This window comes from Simochromis diagramma, unplaced genomic scaffold, assembly GCF_900408965.1.
Source record: "Simochromis diagramma unplaced genomic scaffold, fSimDia1.1 OVJJ01000308.1, whole genome shotgun sequence".
Classification (NCBI taxonomy): Eukaryota; Metazoa; Chordata; class Actinopteri; order Cichliformes; family Cichlidae; genus Simochromis; species Simochromis diagramma.
In genome coordinates, this window is record NW_024386785.1 from 4,267,570 (window position 1) to 4,286,169 (window position 18,600).

Genomic DNA, 18,600 nt, shown 5'->3' on the forward strand with positions numbered 1-18,600 from the left:
AAATATGAACAAAGTGCAGATTCTGAGTACACGACATTTACATATCGGAGTACTTCGATAAAGTACACAACTCACGGAAATGTAGGCCGTCTTATAAAGACACGAGCAGCAGCTGCATCTGTCTGCACAGATGTGCTCCCTGAGTCCATCTCAGGGGTCAGCTGGACAGCCATGTGGCTAATCTGAGTTCTAATCTGTGTAATCTGAGTCTGCAGACGGACTGCAGGGCCAAAGCAAAGAGCAGCTGCTAACAACAAGAACCACTGATTCACTCCTCGTACAGTTTATCAGTACAGGAGACACGCCAGCTGCTGTGTGTGTGTTTCATTCCTCACAGTCCATCTGTAACATTTATTCATCCAAACTATTCAGCGCCTTCAAGGACGTTTCTAAAGTCTCCATGGGAACGGATAAACCCAGGAACAAAATCAGCGCACAGCAGAAACAGGTTAGCACTGATGCCTCGCAGCAAGAAGGTCCCGAGTTTGATTCCAGCATCAGGCTGGTGTGCTCTGCTCCCACAGTAGTATGAATGGTTGTCTGTCCCCGACCCTGACAAGGATAAGTGGAGGAGAACAGATGGAATCAGGTCTGAGTTATGAATATAAAGTTAGTGCACTAACAGGAACATCCCTGTCTCTCCCCTCGGGGGCCGGGCGGGGGGGCGGGGTCAGGAATCTCTGTCTAATTCTCTGCTGGAATTCCAAGTCACAATTCCCAGCCTGGAAAAGTCTCCGAGTCCTCTCAGATTTCACTGACAACATTTTGTGACAGTTTCAGGTTTGGCTGTGTGAAGCGAGGCGCCTCTGTGGCCGGGCGTGAAACACGCTGGATTCGTTGGTGCCCGGTGGAACGGTCACAGGTTTAAAGGCCACCCGGCGTTCCTGTCGGGTGACAGCTGTGACGCTCCGCGTGTTGGTGATATGTGGATAGTGCATTACTGATTAAAACTACCATTCTCAGCGAGCGTCAGACACTGTGAGTCAGGTTCAGATAAAAACCTCAGTTCAGCTTTGAGAAGAAATTTGTGCTTCTGATGTGAAAAACATGAGAACAAAAAACAGGTCGTTTTTTATAAAGTGCCATCATGCGGCCCTGACACACAAACACAACATTACACGGCTTCGGGCTCTGGTGGAGCACTCCCACATCACAGCTGGAAAAGCCAAAGCTAGCCCGAGCTAGCCGACCTGTCATGAAAAGAGCGCAATTCCTCCGTGAGCAGAGCGAGGATCAGTGCGCATCCATGAAAGCATAAACGCTGGTTCTGATTCTTCTACAAGCTGTTCCAGGCCTAAATCCTGGGCGTAGAAACGAGTCCGCATCCTGAAGCTCCACCGCAGTCAAGGCCACAGCCTGCTCCTAGGCGGCCGGCGTGTACACGCTCAAACATGTCAGTCATGTAAAGTTCACGGCTCTGTCCTCAGCTGTTAGGCAGGGCGCCGAAAGCTCCGACATACAAACGTGTCGGGGCGAGAGACGAGGGCGCCTTCCAGGAACGTCGCCGTGGTGGAAACATCTACAACCATAACGGGAAAACTTATCTTCAGCACTCAGCGCCCAAATCCTCCATACCCAATGTCACCGTGGTTATGTACATCTTTATTTACAGTCTATGCTAACAATCTCACAGCTTTCAGTTAAAAGTTGCACTTTTTCTGGATTTGACTGCAGAAGACGTGAGGATTTATAACAGCGCTGCACGCATTCTCCGGGCCGTTTCATGTGTTCTGGAAAAAGGAAACATTTTTCCAGCTTGTGACAGATAAGACCCTCCCTCCCTCAGAGGAGAAGTCAGCTGAGCACGAAGGGAGGATGGAGCAGAAGGAAGGGAGGCTTCCCATCCTGTGACCTCGACTTTCTCCACGTTCCTGATGCGCTCCTCTTTCATGCGCTCCATCCAGCCGTTATCAGAACAGACGGCTGGGTCACATTCTTTAATTACAGGAGGAGGAAGAAGAGGAGGAGCGATAACAGAGACCGAGTACAGAGACGTTCACGGAAATGAGCTCCAGACCACAACATGAACGTAGAGGTCAGAGGTCAACATCCAGAGTGAGAGAAGATGTCGGCGGCCAATCACAGTGCTGACAGGTCATCGCAGCTGATCTCAGTCCCTCCTCTTCCTCCTCAGTTTGTGACACACTGATGAGTAATCAGTAACGAGCTTCACGGAGTTTGGAGGCTGATGCTGGTTTAAGCGTCGCAGCCGAGCGGATGGTGATTCGTTGACCTCGGTGTTTTCGTTTGCAGCTGGTGATCGAGGGTCAGTCGGCTCTGGCCAATGACAAACTCAGTTTCACGTTGATGACTGTGGTTCAGCAGTTTAGCAAGGTTTAGCCGTTAGTTTGGGTTCGAATGAACGCTGTCAGCGTTTTTTCTGCCTGGAACAGACAACGTTTGTAAATCCCTGCTGAAGCAGTGACAGAGAGCAGCTTCCTGTTTCTGACCGTGCGATGTCCATCACACTGACAGAAGTCTCCTCGGCGTGCCGAACATTCCCAGTGTGACGGACTGGCCGTTAATGGTGTCTGGGAGTGCTGAGGCCCTCCAGCTGTTGGCCCTGATGTATGCAGCTGCCAGCTTGTTTCGGTCAGGCCTCCGTGGACACCTCAGCATGGCCTAGCGTGGAACACGCCCACTGACGGTGACGGGGTCGCCCGTTTAACGGCTGTGGAGATTTATGAAGAGGAAGGGCGCTCAGAGATCACAGGAAGTCCTCCAACCTGACGCTTTCAACAGGGCCAAGTTCATCAGCAGCTCCAGCTGTGTCACTCAAACTACGACCATTACTTCAACCATCACTGAGGTGGACGCCGTGGTGACGCTCTGCTGCTCTGTAAGCACTCAGTGAGCTGCAGCTCCGCCCGTGTGGTGGCACGCAAACACACCCCACCTCCACTCCCACCACCTCTTTATGACCCAACTCTGAGAAAACACTCCCACACCTCCTCCCTCTTCTTCAGCTTCCACACCCTGACCAATCACATTCCAGCTCTCCAGGAAAACAGAGAAAATGGTCCCAGTTAAATGGCAGCACAAACCAGTATAAGTCTACGTCGGGCTGCTCAGACAGCAGGCTGAGAACAGATGTGTCCAGATGTGTTTGATGTGAGAACACCTGCAGTAACCGTCAGCCTCTGTGAACAAAAACTAAGAGCTGTTGAGCCTTCCTCCTCCTCTTCCTCACGCTTTGTCCTGCAAGCCCGGCACCGACCGCGAACTATGAGCTACACGCGACAGACTCCTACCCACCAACCTGCACCACAGGGCCAGGTGTGATGGCGTTTTACACCTGTGATCACTCCCAGCCATTCTATTCTGCATTAGCATGTTGCTATCATTAGCCTTCAGCTGGACACACACACACAGACACACACACACACACACACACACACACACACACACTACACTCTTCCTTTAAGAAGAAGACTTCTCCTTCCACATGGCTTTTTTATTTTCCATGACCTCAGCGTTGGGACATATAGAGGAGGCGTGTCTGCCGATACTCTGGATACGTCACAGGTCGCGAGCAGGAGGTCAAAATAAAATAAAAACCTGAGATTGTGCAGTGTGTAAACAAAGACCTGTACGTGCTTCCGTTGCTGAACACGACAAATACACAAAGCGTGACCTCGTGCCCTCTAAAGTCCACGCCCTCTCTCTCCTTCGTTTCAGCCCCGGCTGAAAAACAAGAAACTCAAACAACGATAGGCCGATATTTACCGTCACATTAGCCCCTCCCTCTCCTCTGAGCTGCTGTTGCCTCTCTGCCCAAGTTTCTTAGTGTGTATTTGCCCTCCTTCATCCCTCCATTAATGGAAAACTCTGATAAATGAAGATGATTGATGGGCTGCTGAGTGCTCCTCCAACGCCGTCCTTCCAGACCTGCAGGATCAACGTTTGAAGGCAGAGATAAGACAAGAAGGGCGGCTCAAACTAAGTCACACACGTGGCTTTGCCCCCTTCACATTACTGCACCTGTCAGTGTAACTGACGGAGGATGGACAACAGGAAGCGGTGGAGAGGAGGTCAGTGTGGAGGAGCCGCAGAGGTGAAAAATAACGGCTGGTTAAATTCAGCAGCGAGTGGGACGTGTTTAAAATATCCTGAGCAGATTTAGAGGAGGCGAGTGAGAATAAGTGACCGAGGGTTTCACAGTAAACACCAGAGTTAAATCTGGTTCTTCTGTCTCTCTGAAGGAGCTCATTGTGCACCAGCAGCAGGACATTAGCATCAGACTATTCTTAGCCTGGGCCGGCCGAGCAGGAAGAACACAGCTCGCAGTCTGTGGCGTCCTTCAGGAGGACGAGGATGGCGCACAAAAAACCTTCTGTCGAGCCGAACTCGCTCTTCCTCCTCCTGCAGGACTCTGAAACCCGACCTTCTGTCAGAGACGCAGGAAACCCCGATGCTCGTGCTTTGAAGGCCACGCCCACATCTCACCTCATAGCAAACGTATGATTGGTCACTAAATGATCCTGAAGGCTCCAGCAGCCCAAATGCAGTCCAGAGGTGGAGCTCAGCTGAAGCTAGCAGCTACAGCCACCTGTGTCAGCATCCACCTGTCAGAATCCACCTGTGTCAGCATCCACCTGTCAGAATCCACCTGTCAGCATCCACCTGTGTCAGCATCCACCTGTCAGAATCCACCTGTGTCAGCATCCACTTTTCAGCATCCACTTTTCAGCATCCACCTGTGTCAGCATCCACTTTTCAGCATCCACCTGTGTCAGCATCCACCTGTGTCAGCATCCACCCGTCAGTCACAGAGGCCACACTTACCACAGTTGTGCTTGTTCAGGTGTGGTTGACCCTCCAGCTCCTACAGAGGTTTTTCAAATAACACTAAAAATGTTGACCACGCCGCTGACCACGGCGAGACAAGTCGCTCCTGTTATCACTGAACCCTTTACACGTGTTGTGTTTAAAAACAAGGTTTAAAAAGAACATAAAGTCCTTTATTCAAATCTAGTTTCTTTAACTGTCGGCCTCTCACCTGTTTTTTTCCAAAGTACTAAGAATTTGAAAACATCTGTCTGATAATAATATCGTATAATCACTGTTATGGATTTATAGAAAAAATGTCTTCAGAGCAGGCCTTTCTACAGGGTTGGATGATAAAAATATTCCCTTGGTTTGTTCCTAGATTTGTCAAAGGTGTTTGACACAGTTCAGTTTAAAATGCTTTTAACAAAATTAAATAAAATTGGAACTGGAAATATTAGATAACAATAAGAGAAAAACGGGTCATTGTTAACAACCAGAATTCAAAGGGAGCTTGTGTGTGGGTTTTTAGGCCCGCTCTTATTTTTAATTTACATTCATGATTTTGAAACTATGTCTGTAAAAATGTACTCCCTCTGATGTTTGCAGCTGACACTTATCTCACTCTGATGACCTTATAAGAGAAGCAAAAGAAGAGTTATGCTAACAAACTGTCACTTTATATTCATAGATTATATTTCACAAAATCCTGAATTTGTCTGCAGAAAGTCGATGAAGTCGATATTCTGAGCAGAGCTCGGCATTCTATAAATTGTTCCCTGTATGTTGATATTACATTAATTTTTCATTTATCCACACATAATGTCTAGTACTAGTGTGTGGGCTGCTACATGTCAATCATATCTTCATAGAATTTCATTAATTCAAAATAAATTTTTCTATTTCTCAAACAGACTTTCTTCATCTGCTCCTCTTTTTTAGAAAACCCTGAATCTTGTTAATGTGAATATATAATACACATCTCTGTGTGTATAAGTGTGTATATGTGATTAGTGATTTACCAACTGCACTCTGACATTCTTAAATACAGAGGACCTGTTTATTGGACTGCCAGCAGCTTCAGTCCATCGCTGCACTCAATACTTTTAATTTCTAACAGTATATTTATTATATTTGTAAATGATTGTATGTAACTTGTGTGTCCGTGCTGCTAACCTGTTGATGTTATAGGGGAGGTGACATTTAAACTTTACATTATTATTATTGTTGGTGTTGTTGATTCTATTTGTGTACAAACAAAACAAAACCCCGCCCCTAATCATGCAAACAGGTGAGTTATAGAAACGTCCTCCCCCTGTACAGGTGTCATGAACAGTCTGTACATCAGGCTATGGAGACTGACTCACCACTGCCTCTGCTGGACGGCAGAGGAACTACAGAGTTTAGCTCCTGAAATTAGAAATAATTTCATATTTTTGATGGCTGTGATATTTTCTTGGTGCAGTTTCTTGGTGCCTTCTAATTCAGCAGCTAAACTAAAGTCTCTGTCCCGCTGCCTGAATTAGAAATGTGCTGAAAGACAAAGTTTGTGAAGGGGCGTGGCTAAAAGCCCTTCAAGGGGTCTGCTGTTTCACCCTGATCTGGGGGACAGAGAAACCAGCCGATGAGTAAATAAACCACAGGAAGAGAAGTTAATCTATCACAAACAAACCCCATTAACTCATCTAATCTCCTTTTTAATGAATGTCCCGTTAATCCCATTCCCCCGCCTGTCTGAAGACTGACACTCACATCCAGCTGTTTGCCTCATGTTTGCTCTCCAGCTCTTTGTGAATGGCTCAAACACTCCAGCTGACACAATGGTGTCATAAAAGGCCCATTGAGGGGTTCTTTGAATGCAGAGTCGCCGGGAAGGCCGGCACCGCTGCGGCATCAAAGGAAGGTCACGAGGGCGAGCAAATACTGCGAGACAAAGAGAGGGAGCTGAATGGACGCTCAGATCGCAGAGGGCTCATTCCCCCAAAATTGGACTTTTCCGATTTCTGGAATCGAAGCTGAAGCTCGTTCACTGAAGACGCGCATGGATCATGTTATCCAACACACGAAACCTAAACATCAAGTGACAGTCGTGGGTTACTCGTTTACGCTCCCTGGGATCAGCTGACAGCGACGCTGCAGAGCGCCCTCTGGTGGACAAACTATGCAACATCAATGATAACGTGGATGTTTTTTTTCCTGTCTCTTCTTTACTTTTTAAATTTTCATTTATCCATAAAGATCTGCAAATAGCCAAGGTCAGCCAATATGTCACTCCCAAACTGCCCAAAAAAAGCTGTGATAAACAATTTTCATCGTTGAGTCGATTTTTGAGGTTCTCGATCAGCTGAGCACGACCTGATGATCAGTAATAAGAACAAGCTGGAAACAGATTCAGGCCGTTGTGGTTTCAGGTGCTGTTGAGCAGGTTAGGGACTCGTTTAAACAACTATTAACATATCTTTATTTTCACGGCACATTCAACCTGCAACACACGTGTCTGTGTCGATCCTTCTTCTTCTGCATCAATAACAAAGTCCTGAGAGGAGTCATTGAAACAAAACTTTAGTCAGAGCACGGCCCGAGAAATCCCCACAAAACCAGAGATCGTGGTTTAGACGCTGTCCTCACGTTCACACCTGAGTCGGAAGGTATCGGCTCCCACGAAAAACCATCTTCACGTCGTCTTCACGTTCTGGGAGCGGAGACCAGAGGAAGCTGAGGGAGCAGGTACAGCGGACATGTTTCTGTGCGTTTGGGGTCAGAGGTCAAAGCAGAAGGAAGCTGAACCTTCGACCTGCGCCAGATTACACGCAGAGCGGGAAATGATGAAACGGGGTGAGAGGCTGGGAAACGGTCGGCCCGAGCCTCGCTTTAGTTCTTCTTCAGTGTATAAAGCAGCACAGACTGCTCTTTCCCTCGCAGGTCTGAGCTGCGTGCAGCGCTTTGATTCCTGTGCTGTCGTCGGCGCTCTGCTGGGCTGCGGTGGCGTCTCCACAGTGAGTCACGCCGCTGCACAGAGGCCTTCTTTATGTGTCTTAGATCAGATCCTGCTTCCTTCGTAGCGTTCGCTTTGAGCTCCAACAGTCGGAATCATTCTTCCGGCCTCCGCCGCTACGTCCTCTTATTTCTGTCACCGCGTGCTCATCAGGCTTCATCTTCCTGTTTTCCTCTTTTGTCCGTCGTGCTCGGGGTGAAGCACCGCCCCTGAAGCGCACACAGACGCTGACACACAGCGCACATTTTTCTGTCATTCACTTTGTGTAGTGAGCAGGAAAATGAGGAGGAGGAGGAGGGAGGACTGTGACCTTAATAGGAATGAGAGAGGGAAACTGACGGAGCTGATGTGATGGAGGCAGCGTGCAGAGTTTATCAGGCCGTGTTGATGTTGGCGGCCAAATGAGCTTCAATAAGGTGAATCTCATGTCTACATTACACCTGCACAGGTACACAGCAGCACTCACGCAGCACGTTGTCTGAGTGTGTTCACTACTGCTGACCCGCAGCTCTGTTTTCAGCAGTGCTGCAAACTTCCTGTTCAAATGTTCCAGTATAAAAGTCCAACAGTTTATTCAAACTTACAAAAATAAGATTTAAGTATGACCTCGGTGCTCGGGCTCACCTGAGGGCTCAGGTCGAGCAGATTTCTGTTGCACTCCGCTGGTCGTTAAAGTGACTTCCTGCTGCTGGCTGGCTCTCTGCTAGGTCACGTGACACTTTATTGTTAGAGAGTTTACGGTGTCTGTGCGCGGCCATCCGTGCACGCCTGCCTTCAGATAAAAGGTAAACATACTTCAGACTGTTTTAAATGTGCAGGCTGGGCCCCACGTTTACAGGTAGCACTGAGTGTGTGTGTGTGTGTGTGCGTGTGTGCGCGCACGTTAATGATAACCGTCACGTTGGTGTGTGCAAAGTTTTGGGGGTTTTCCAAACACTCGGTGAGCCTGCTGGCACCGTGACGTCCAAACCACATCAATAGCAGGAAGAAAAGAAGGAGCTGCAGCTGGCACTGTGCTGCTGCTACACTCAGGAACAATGGAGTGTGTGTGTGTGTGTGTGTGTGTATGAGTGCGTGTGTGTGCGTGTGAGTGTGTATGAGTGCGTGTGTGTGCGTGTGAGTGAGAGTGTGAGTGCACGTGCGCGCGCGCGCGTGTGTGTGGGAAACCTGTCCTTCCTCATGTTCGATCTACTACATTTGCAGCCAGGCTGTCAAGGATCAAGTCCCTCAACTCATGAAAGAACAATCAGTTCAGCTCAGGCGGCGTCCTGTCACATGACCTCACAGTGCCATGAACAGCGTGTCCGGCTCTGCGCTGTGTGTGTGTCATGTATGAGACGTTGGAGATGTTTGAATGTTGTGGAGACGCAGTTTTCTGTGAGGACGGCCTGTGAGCGCAGACGCCGCCTGAAGCTCTGCAGGACCCCGAGCTCACCTGAAGAAGGCGCGCACACACGCAGACACACACACACACACACGCAGACACACACACGCACGCACACACACACATATACACACACACGCACACACACACACACACACAGATGCACGCAGACACACACACACACACACACACACACACACACACATATACACACACACGCACGCACACACACACATATACACACACACGCACGCACACACACACACACACACGCACGCACACACACACACACACAGATGCACGCAGACACACACACACACACAGATGCACGCAGACACACACACACACACACACACACGCACGCACACACACGCACAGATGCACGCAGACACACACACACACACAGATGCACGCAGACACACACACACACACACACACGCACGCACACACACACAGATGCACGCACACACACACACACACACACACACACACACACACACGCACGCACACACACACGCACACACACGCAGACACACACACACACAGATGCACGCAGACACACACACACACAGATGCACGCAGACACACACACACACACACACACACACACGCACGCACACACACGCACGCACACACACACACACAGTATTATACTCTAATCACAGTTTATCGAAACACTCGAGCTCCTTCCTCTGCCATCTCCTCCTCTTTCTATGCCTTCACCTCCTTCATCCTGTTAACCTCCATTTTCACCTCCTTTCCTCCTCCTCTTCCTCCTCCTCTTCCTCCTCCTCCCTCTCTGGGAGTTTTATTTCAAACTGTATTCATGGGTCTATTATTAGGTTTTTTCCATCTTCCTGTTTTTACCTGTAATAAACATTCCACTGTCACACGTTTGAGGAATGAAGACACACGCACACACGTGCACACGTGCACACATGCGTGCACACACACACACACGCGCGCGCACACACCTGTCCAGAGTGACTGTACACTGTAACATCCCACTGTGTACAAAACACAGACAGCTGTGACTGATGGTGAAGTATGAGCTCATGCAGTGAATCACATTCTTCCTACAGTTCATCGAGTAGCTGTCAGTGCTCTTCATCTCCTCCTCCTCCTCAGCCTGAGACATGCACAGAGGTGGATTCATGTGTTACAGATATGACAGGAAGGCCTTAAACCTGAGGATTTATGATCATCCTTCTCTTTTTCCTCCTTTACAGCACCGAGTGAAACCTGTTGGCTTTCTGTGGACGTGGCGTTTTCATTTTCCATAACACAGTGATATACCAGTAATTACATTACAGTTACAATTATGTTGTGACTCGTGTTACAAAGGTCCCTCAGTTACCTGCACACCGGGCTGAGGGCGACGCCCGTCAGTATATTAGTGTGAAAATAATCAGTAACTTCCATTTTGAGGGACCACATTTTCAGGAAACTCGACTTAAACATGAGCTAAGGTCATGAGGTCAAGCGCACTGACATTCAAATCCACCCGAGATTTTCAGTACGTGCACCTATGGTATCAACTTCAAAATCCTACATTGCTGTTCTCAAGTTATAGTGTTCACAAAGTCGGGGTCCCCGCTGCCGGCCCACCCAACCGCCCGGTGGAGTGACGAAAACGTCCCCGTCTTACGACAGAGAGCTACGAACATCCACGTGTTTTCAGTCAGCTGATTGTAGGTCCGGTGCCAGGAGGAAAATGTTGGCGTGTACAGTGATACAGTTTTCAAACAGTGCAGATATGGACATTACTTTTATTTTTATTGAACAGGGACAATAACAGGACAAGAGCGCAGCGGTGAAGTGCAAACTGCATCCAGGACACAAACATCTGTATTACACTGCTAACATCTGTACAGACAGCATGCTAACACTAAGCTAGCCAAGAACCCAGAGTGATGTTAAAGCTGAGCAGACTCCAGTCCAGCAGCCAGAGCCTGAACTCCAACAGCTAACAAGCTGATGAGCAGTCGGGCTCTTTCTACCTGTTTCTATAGCAGCATCACCGTGACAGCTACAACATGTAGACGACGGTCTGCAATACATGTCTGGCAGCCCTGGTAGGACCGCCAGAGTCTGGTTTCTCTATTAGAGGGAGAGATAAGGAGGAAGAGGAGGGTGTCAACGAGGAGGAAGAGCAGAATACAAAAGATAGGGAAGCAGAGATAACAGGAGTCTGGGCTATGTGAGAGAGAGAAGTGAAGGAGGAAGATGTGACCGTATACATTTCTGCCTGCATGGAGCTCGAGATCAGGATTTCACCATTTCACTGAACACACACACACACACACACACACACACACACACACACACACACACACACACACACACACACACACACACAGAGGAGAGGCAGCTCTGCAGGTTCAGACAGGCTGCCTCACATTCCTCTCTCCTTTATTCAGGTGGGGGGTTAGATGGGCACACACACACACACACACACACACACACACACACACACACACAGCGCCCACCTACGTTCTTTCAGGACAAAAGTAGAACCTGAAGTCCCTCCCCCTCCGCTCGCTCTCCCAGCAAACACCGCCGATCCGCGGCCAGAATCACCTCCCGACTAAACATAAGAGCTGCAGGTTTCAGTGGTTTGTTCGTACGTTTGTCATTAACAGACGTGTCACATGCAAAAACACGCTGAGACATAAAAACAACGAAGGAAAACCAGCACAAACAGGCTGCGCAGCACCCAAACATCAGAATCACAGTTTTTATGACCTTTTTCAGACATGAGTCGGTAAAACATTTAAACTGAACAGAAGCCGAAATGATGAAGTTCATGTTTACAGCTCTACAGGAGTGTGGATTTAATCACACCTTTAATCATCTTTGATGTGGACTTCAGCTTTGCTAATAACACTGAACACAACTACCCACAATTCACTTTGTTTGAATTAAAGCAGCGAGGCAGGAGCGACTTGAGACTGTCCTCAGTCTGAAGCCGTGTGGTAATAACATGAGTCTGAGTTGTGACCTTGTGTATGTCAGTCCCCTCCTTTCTTTTTGTTTGGCCCTCCTTTTGTTGTCTTATGTTCAAATGTCTTTGTCTATAAAAACGTTAGCACGATGACGCTCCTCAGCTCATTTTAGAGCGCCATCCTCAGGGTTTAGTTCACACTGAGCCAAGATGGCAGCGAAGTCACAAAACCTTCCTGTGTGAGGATGATTAATGTTTGCAGGTAGAAGGTGACTTCTACAAACCCTCCACATCGATATCGGGCGCCGCCGCCTCCCTCTGTCCTTCTCTTTCTGTCGTTCATTCAGATCATTTCAAATGATCGTCGGAGATGTTGAAACGGTACAGATCAAATATGTCATTCCTGCATCGCTCCAACAAGCTCAGACAGACTTTTAAAAACCACTTTGGAATAATCTCACAATCCGATCCATCCTAACCCCACACGCTACTCAAAATTCCCGCGGGAACTGAAACGTTGCAGCTCTCCTGAGGACAGAAGGACAGAGCTCTGGAAACGCACAGAAGAAGAAGGAGAGCAGCCGACACAGGGAGCAGACCTACCTGTCCGAGGTCCAGCGTGACGTTCACCTCGTTGAACTCAGTGCTGCGGGACAGCGGCGGGCTCTGCCACCATCGCTCCGTCCCGTCGATGGCGTTGGTGATGGGATGGGCGCGGTCGCTGTGGCCCTGGCTGCAGATGTCGCAGTACTGCCCCTGAGAAGAAACAGAAATCAATCATCCTGTTACACCAGCTGTTCGGGGAACATCTGCCCATGAAGCGTCTCAAAGCGCCTCTTCGGCTGATGACAGGACAGCAGCGTTCCTCATGGCGGGGTCACGGCTGCTCCAGAACAGCACCGTGACATAGAGCTGCCACAAACGATTATTTTGATAGTCGACTAATCAGATCATCATCCATTGGACGTAAAACGTACAGCTTATTGCACCAGCAGCATCTGCTCTGATATAACTATCATTACAGCTTTAAGTGTTTCAGGTCTGTGCTAACTTAAAAATAAAGACAAGATGATAGTTTATTCAATTTTAATCAAATTTGCAGATTGTTTCGGTGAAGTTTAATAAACTCCTTGCTATCTAAAATATAACAGGACACCGGAGTAAATTCTCCAGCATCTCACACTTCTGATGATCAGCTGTCTGCTTGACGTTTATTCAGCTGTGTAAAAACTATAACTTTAATCTCAGCCAAACCGATTTACTCAGGAACAAATAAAATACTGAAAAAGCCAAACAATAACATTTTAAGTTATCTAAGTGACTCATATATCATGTTTAACCTGAGTAGCGAAAGACGGCGGTGGGTTTGAAAACGATTTGCCGGGAGTCCGGTGTTCTCACGGCTCTAGTGAGCCTAGCTCCCCGGCTAGCTATCGAGCTAGTGGGTAACAGACGTGTCCGAAAACGTCGGAGTGCTTTTGAAAATATGCGGTGTCTTGATAAACTGAGCCGATATTTGAGGTTTACACAGCTACATTCTCGCCTGAAAATATGTTAAACGTTTATTTTGTGACCCAGAAAGAATAATAAGAGTAATATTAAAACTAACTAGCTGCCGCCATTGTTGGCAACTGAGCTGCGCTATCAATTCTGGGATAGGTTGGGCCTCGAAGTATACACCCGACCCATCCTTCAAATCTAGGGAAATAAAGACCGCATTTGTCGGAGTCTTCGAATTCGAATGGACCGTCTTCATCTCGTTGTAACGTAGTCGGCCTACAAATGCGGCCTCAGGAGGATGCGGTTCCTGAATTTGGACACAGCTACGATACCGGACACAGCTTCTTCTTCTTCTTCGGGGTTTAACGGCATCCTTGTACATGCAGTGCTGCCATCTTCTGTTTCAGTCTGTTATTACACTCTTAAATCCTACTACTTATTCCTGCGTCTTTTGGGATCTTACAAAGCTTCAAACGAGGCATCGACTATTAAATTAGTCGTTGATTCTGATAGTCGACTAATCGTGGCAGCCCTAACCGTGATTCTGTTTTTCCTTTTCATTCATATTTCCTGTTTCTGGGAGGTTTTGCGCATTAACTCGTGTTCTAAACGCTTTGCCTGCTGGATTATTTTGGGCCTTTCCAGCACACCGTTAGCCGGAGCAACGACCAAGCATGCATAATGTAAGGTTAATACAGCACGGTGGTGGGTTTAGGTGGGGGCCGGCTGCAGGTAGCTCCACAGTGCACACGCCCGCTGCAGACGTGACACCCACTTCGAGTCCCCGTTTCTGTCCTGGTGGTCCGCTCGGCCGTTTGGCCCAAAGTAAGCATTAGCATAAACTCAACAAGTGCCGACCTGAACAAAAACCCAGGTCAGGGGCCGTTATCACAGCAGGTCCCTGAGGTCAGAGGTCACGTCTCTGTGGCTCAAACCATCCCCCACTGTTTGATGAGCTGTTAGAGCTGAGCTGTGACACCAGAGCGCGGTTAGCTTTCGGTCAACAGCACGCTCTGCTGCAGGTCTCAGATCTGCTCACACGCCGGCCTCTGCCTCGTGGCTTTATTTGTCATTAGAAGCCAGAAAACCAGCAGCTGCTGATGCGACACAGAGAGCTGTGGATCAATCATGAAACTTCAGCTCAGCACAATGATGTGATCTGTTTTTTGCCAACACGCATTGTCTAACTGAAAACCTGCACGGAGTCACTCTCCTGCCGACCCTTTGGCCCAAAGTAAGGTTTAAGCATCTTTTCTTCCTGAACACTAAACTTCTCCCCTCACACGTCTCTGACTGAGCGCTGCTGTGTCTCCGTCTCTGCTCACTAGAGCGTGCTCGCCGCCTCGTACACCTCCTGCACATTTAATGAATAAAAACACTCCCACATCGTGCTGTCAGGACACATTGTGTGTGTGTGTGTGTGAGACAGTGGAGCGACCTGGCTTAGAGGCCCCGCCCTCTCAGGCCAGCAGCCCTCGACCACATTTTTGGGGAACGTTGTTCCTGCAGCAGTGTCCGAGGATCAGGACGAGCTGCATAAGTACTGGGGCGTGTGCTCAGTGAGGAGGAGGACAAACAGCAGCTGAATTCAGGCAGTAAACTGTAAAATGAGGTCTTCCTGTGCCCCCCGCCCCCCTCGGAGGAATGTGCCTCAGGCTGCAGGTTTCTCTGCTCTGCTGCTTTCATTCTTTCTCCTCATCCTCCACCTTTATCTCCACCTCTGATCTCTGTGAACTTCAGTCTGAGCCTAACAGCCATCACTCCTGACTTCTGCAAACTCAACGTGAGCTGATTTTTATTTTCCCCCCCCAAACTCGATAATCTCGGGGTAAGATGGCGGGCGAGCCTGCTCTGATTGGACGACAAGGGTCAGTCACTGTGAGGAATGCAGGGACAGGTGGGAGAGAGAGGGCAGTGAGTGTGCAGGTTATCACCCGCAGAGCTGCTGTAATGGTTAACCTGCTGATGCTGTTCATGAGCCTTTGCACTGATGAAAAACTCACACACACACACACACACACACACACACACACACACACACACACACACACACACACACACACACACACACACACACACACACACACACCTCTCTGCTTCCTTAAATCAGAAGAAGGGCGAAACAGAGCCAACGAAGCCGAGCGTGAAATAACGAGCTGGCAGCAGCTTTGTGCACGCTGCCGACCTCCTCTGCTCTTCAGCGAGGAAGAAGAACCAGGTTACAGAGACACGTCCACAGCTCAGCTACTTCATTTCTGTACTTCAGGTTTTATGGAAGTTTATTCTTTAGAAACACGAAAATCCAGGTTCTGCTTTTGTGTTTCCATGAGAACTTCACACGTCACACATCTCAAAATAAAACAACTGGAAATATGGACCATGAAGTCCTGGATGAATCACCTCAGTTCCTTAAGGTGCTTTCTACTGTAAGGTAAAGACCCTACAATGATGGAGGCAGACCCCAACCATCAGACAACCCCTTCTGAGGAGGGCCGAGTACAATAACCTCAGTTTGATCTGAATTAAGAAGCAGAAAGTTAGCGGCCATCCAGGTCTTTATGTCTTTAAGACATTCCTGCAGTTTAACTCATTGGTGTGTGTTATCTGGCTTCATGGACAGATAGAGCTGGGTGTCATCTGCATAGCAGTGTAAATGTATGCTATGTCTTCTAATGATGCTGCCTAAGGGAAGCATGTATAATGTAAACAGAATTGGTCCTAGCACTGAACCCTGTGGAACTCCATAATTAACCTCAGTGTGTGAAGAGGACTCTCCATTTACATGCACAAACTGGAGTCTATTAGATAGATATGATACAAACCACTGCAGTGCAGTACCTGTGTTGCATCTTCAAAAAATAAAAATACAATAACTGAGACTTACAATGAAGTATCGTTGCAACTGGTTTACTGAACCTTCTTTTCAGTGCACGTACAGAACATGAGTATCCATTTTCTTACTGCCCCCTACAGGACACACTCTTCTTCCACTTCCTTACACATTAATGTAACACAGAACTAATACTGCCTCTCCTGGCGTTACCATTGTAACGACACACTCATTCTGTTTCTTTCAGATGAATAACAGGAACTTAGGGTGTAGGTATCTATGAATAATAACTATTATGCATACTCATATATTTATATAACCAACTAATTTCTTGCGATACCACAACCTGTAACACCTACAGCTGCTCTAATCGCTGTAATTCATGAACAAACTGCAGGATTTGATTATTTTCGCACTGCTAAACTTACAGAACCCGCTGGTGTGAGATTGATGTGTCAGTGTGAAAGGTCCTCAGTTTATTACTTATTATTACTCTATTTTTGTATTACAAGATAAACCAGCTAAAAGAAGGTTTTTGCTTCAGTGTGGAGGGGCCGTAAAGGGGAGGAGCTAACTTGAGAGGATGGGTGAGGGGCTGCCACCAGACTCAGTTTTAGATAAAGAAGGATTATTTTAAACTGTGAGTCATGCAAAGCTCCGCTGAAACAAACAAAGAGTAAACGTAAGCTCGGGTGAAGTCTGGGACTGCTGCTCACGCTTGCACGGGACGGTTCTCCCCTCTTACACTCACTGATGCTTAGAAACTCAGTCATAAGCCGATACCTTATAATTACACATACGCACACACTGCGTGCTGCAACTACTCAGAGTGACGCCACGAGCACCTGCTTCAGATCTACACCTCACAGCGACTCACCTGGATGGTCTGGCTCGGGTCTCCGGACACCGGGCCCCCGACCAGCTTGCAGTACAGGTCCTGGACGCTCCTGCCGGTGTCGTCCTCCCCGCAGGTCGCCGTGGCGGTGATCTTCGTGCCCTCCGCCAGGTTAAAGTAGGGCGGGTGGAGGCTGTATCCGTTCACCCCGTTGGTGGGCAGCTCCTGGGCCGAGGAGAGGCGCCAGCAGCAGGTCACCAAAAGCGGCCACAGCAGCTCCGAGAGCCGCGCAGGACCGCTCACCATCATCCCACCTGCCCGACAAACTCCAGGAGCAAGCTTTGAGACGGGGTGGCGAAGTCTTAGAAAGTAACCGAGGCTGTGAGGGGGGGTCAAAGCTTCTGCGGGACCGGAGCGCGTGAAGTGAAAAAGCCGCAGAGAGGAAGAGGAGGCGCTGAGTCCTGGAGCGGAGCGCACAGCTTTCTGTCCTCTCCGAGAGTCGCTCCAGCAGGAACACTCAGTCCTCCCCCTCCCTCCCTCTCTCTCTCTCTCTCTCTCTCTCTCCTCACCCTCCCCTACCCCCATCTCTGGCCCGGCCCCAGAGGAGGAGGAGGGCGCAGAGCTTCCTCGTAGGCCTGCGGCCAACTGAAGCTGATTTTAGTGGCTGAAGACTCGAATTTATGAGTTCTTGTTAGATAAACCATGTACCTGTTTGATGTCTGAGGTCTGGTTTTAGCAGCACGAATCAGAGTCCAGATCTGAGTGTACATGAAACATCTTTGATTAAAATACTGATTGTTGTGTAAAAACAGACACGTGATTTAGTAAGACTGAAAGGTGCAACCTCAACCAGAACACACGAAACAGCTGATGGAGAATGACACCTGCGCAGGCCTCAGAGACGGAGCCTCAGAGACGGAGTACTTTAACCTGTGTAGTACTTTAACTTGCAGTAGTTTAATTTGAACTTGAAGAAAGTGTCTTTCCTCAGTGTGCTGCATCACGTGATCCAGGGAATTACCTGCCCAGGTAATAAAACTGTTGCTGAAATCTGTTTAGGAGCGCCGATCAAACTCCATTCGCAGATTGAAAACGGAGCGAGCGGCCGTTCACTGGAGCCTAGTTAAAGGTCAAAGCTGCAGGCAGCCGTGCTTGTGGACCTCTGAAGCTTCTGTCGTGGCTGTGTCATTCTTCTTCTGTGGTTATAATCCGCCCTCCTTGCTCTCTGCCTCCTGGGAGCTGGGGCAGCGTCTCTCAGACATTTGGCTAGTCTGTGTTTGGCATCCACAGAGACCTGCAAATCAAACCTGGAGCTCCGCCTACGTGAGCGCTCTGTTAGTGCAGT

At 48.5% G+C, this 18,600-nt stretch overlaps 1 protein-coding gene across 2 annotated transcripts in view; it reads right to left on the bottom strand.

The window, feature by feature from the left end:
* Positions 1–17,782, bottom strand: part of lama5 (laminin, alpha 5) — a 71,473-nt gene extending 53,691 nt beyond the window's left edge. For both annotated transcript variants that reach the window (XM_040022844.1, XM_040022843.1), the window contains exons 1-2: positions 17,298–17,782; positions 12,694–12,846 (exon numbers count right to left, since the gene is read on the bottom strand). In XM_040022844.1, the coding sequence (XP_039878778.1) occupies positions 12,694–12,846; positions 17,298–17,564 (420 nt within the window). In that variant the 5' untranslated portion in view covers positions 17,565–17,782. The remainder of the gene's footprint in view (positions 1–12,693; positions 12,847–17,297) is intronic.
* Between the last annotated feature and the right edge of the window lie 818 nt (positions 17,783–18,600).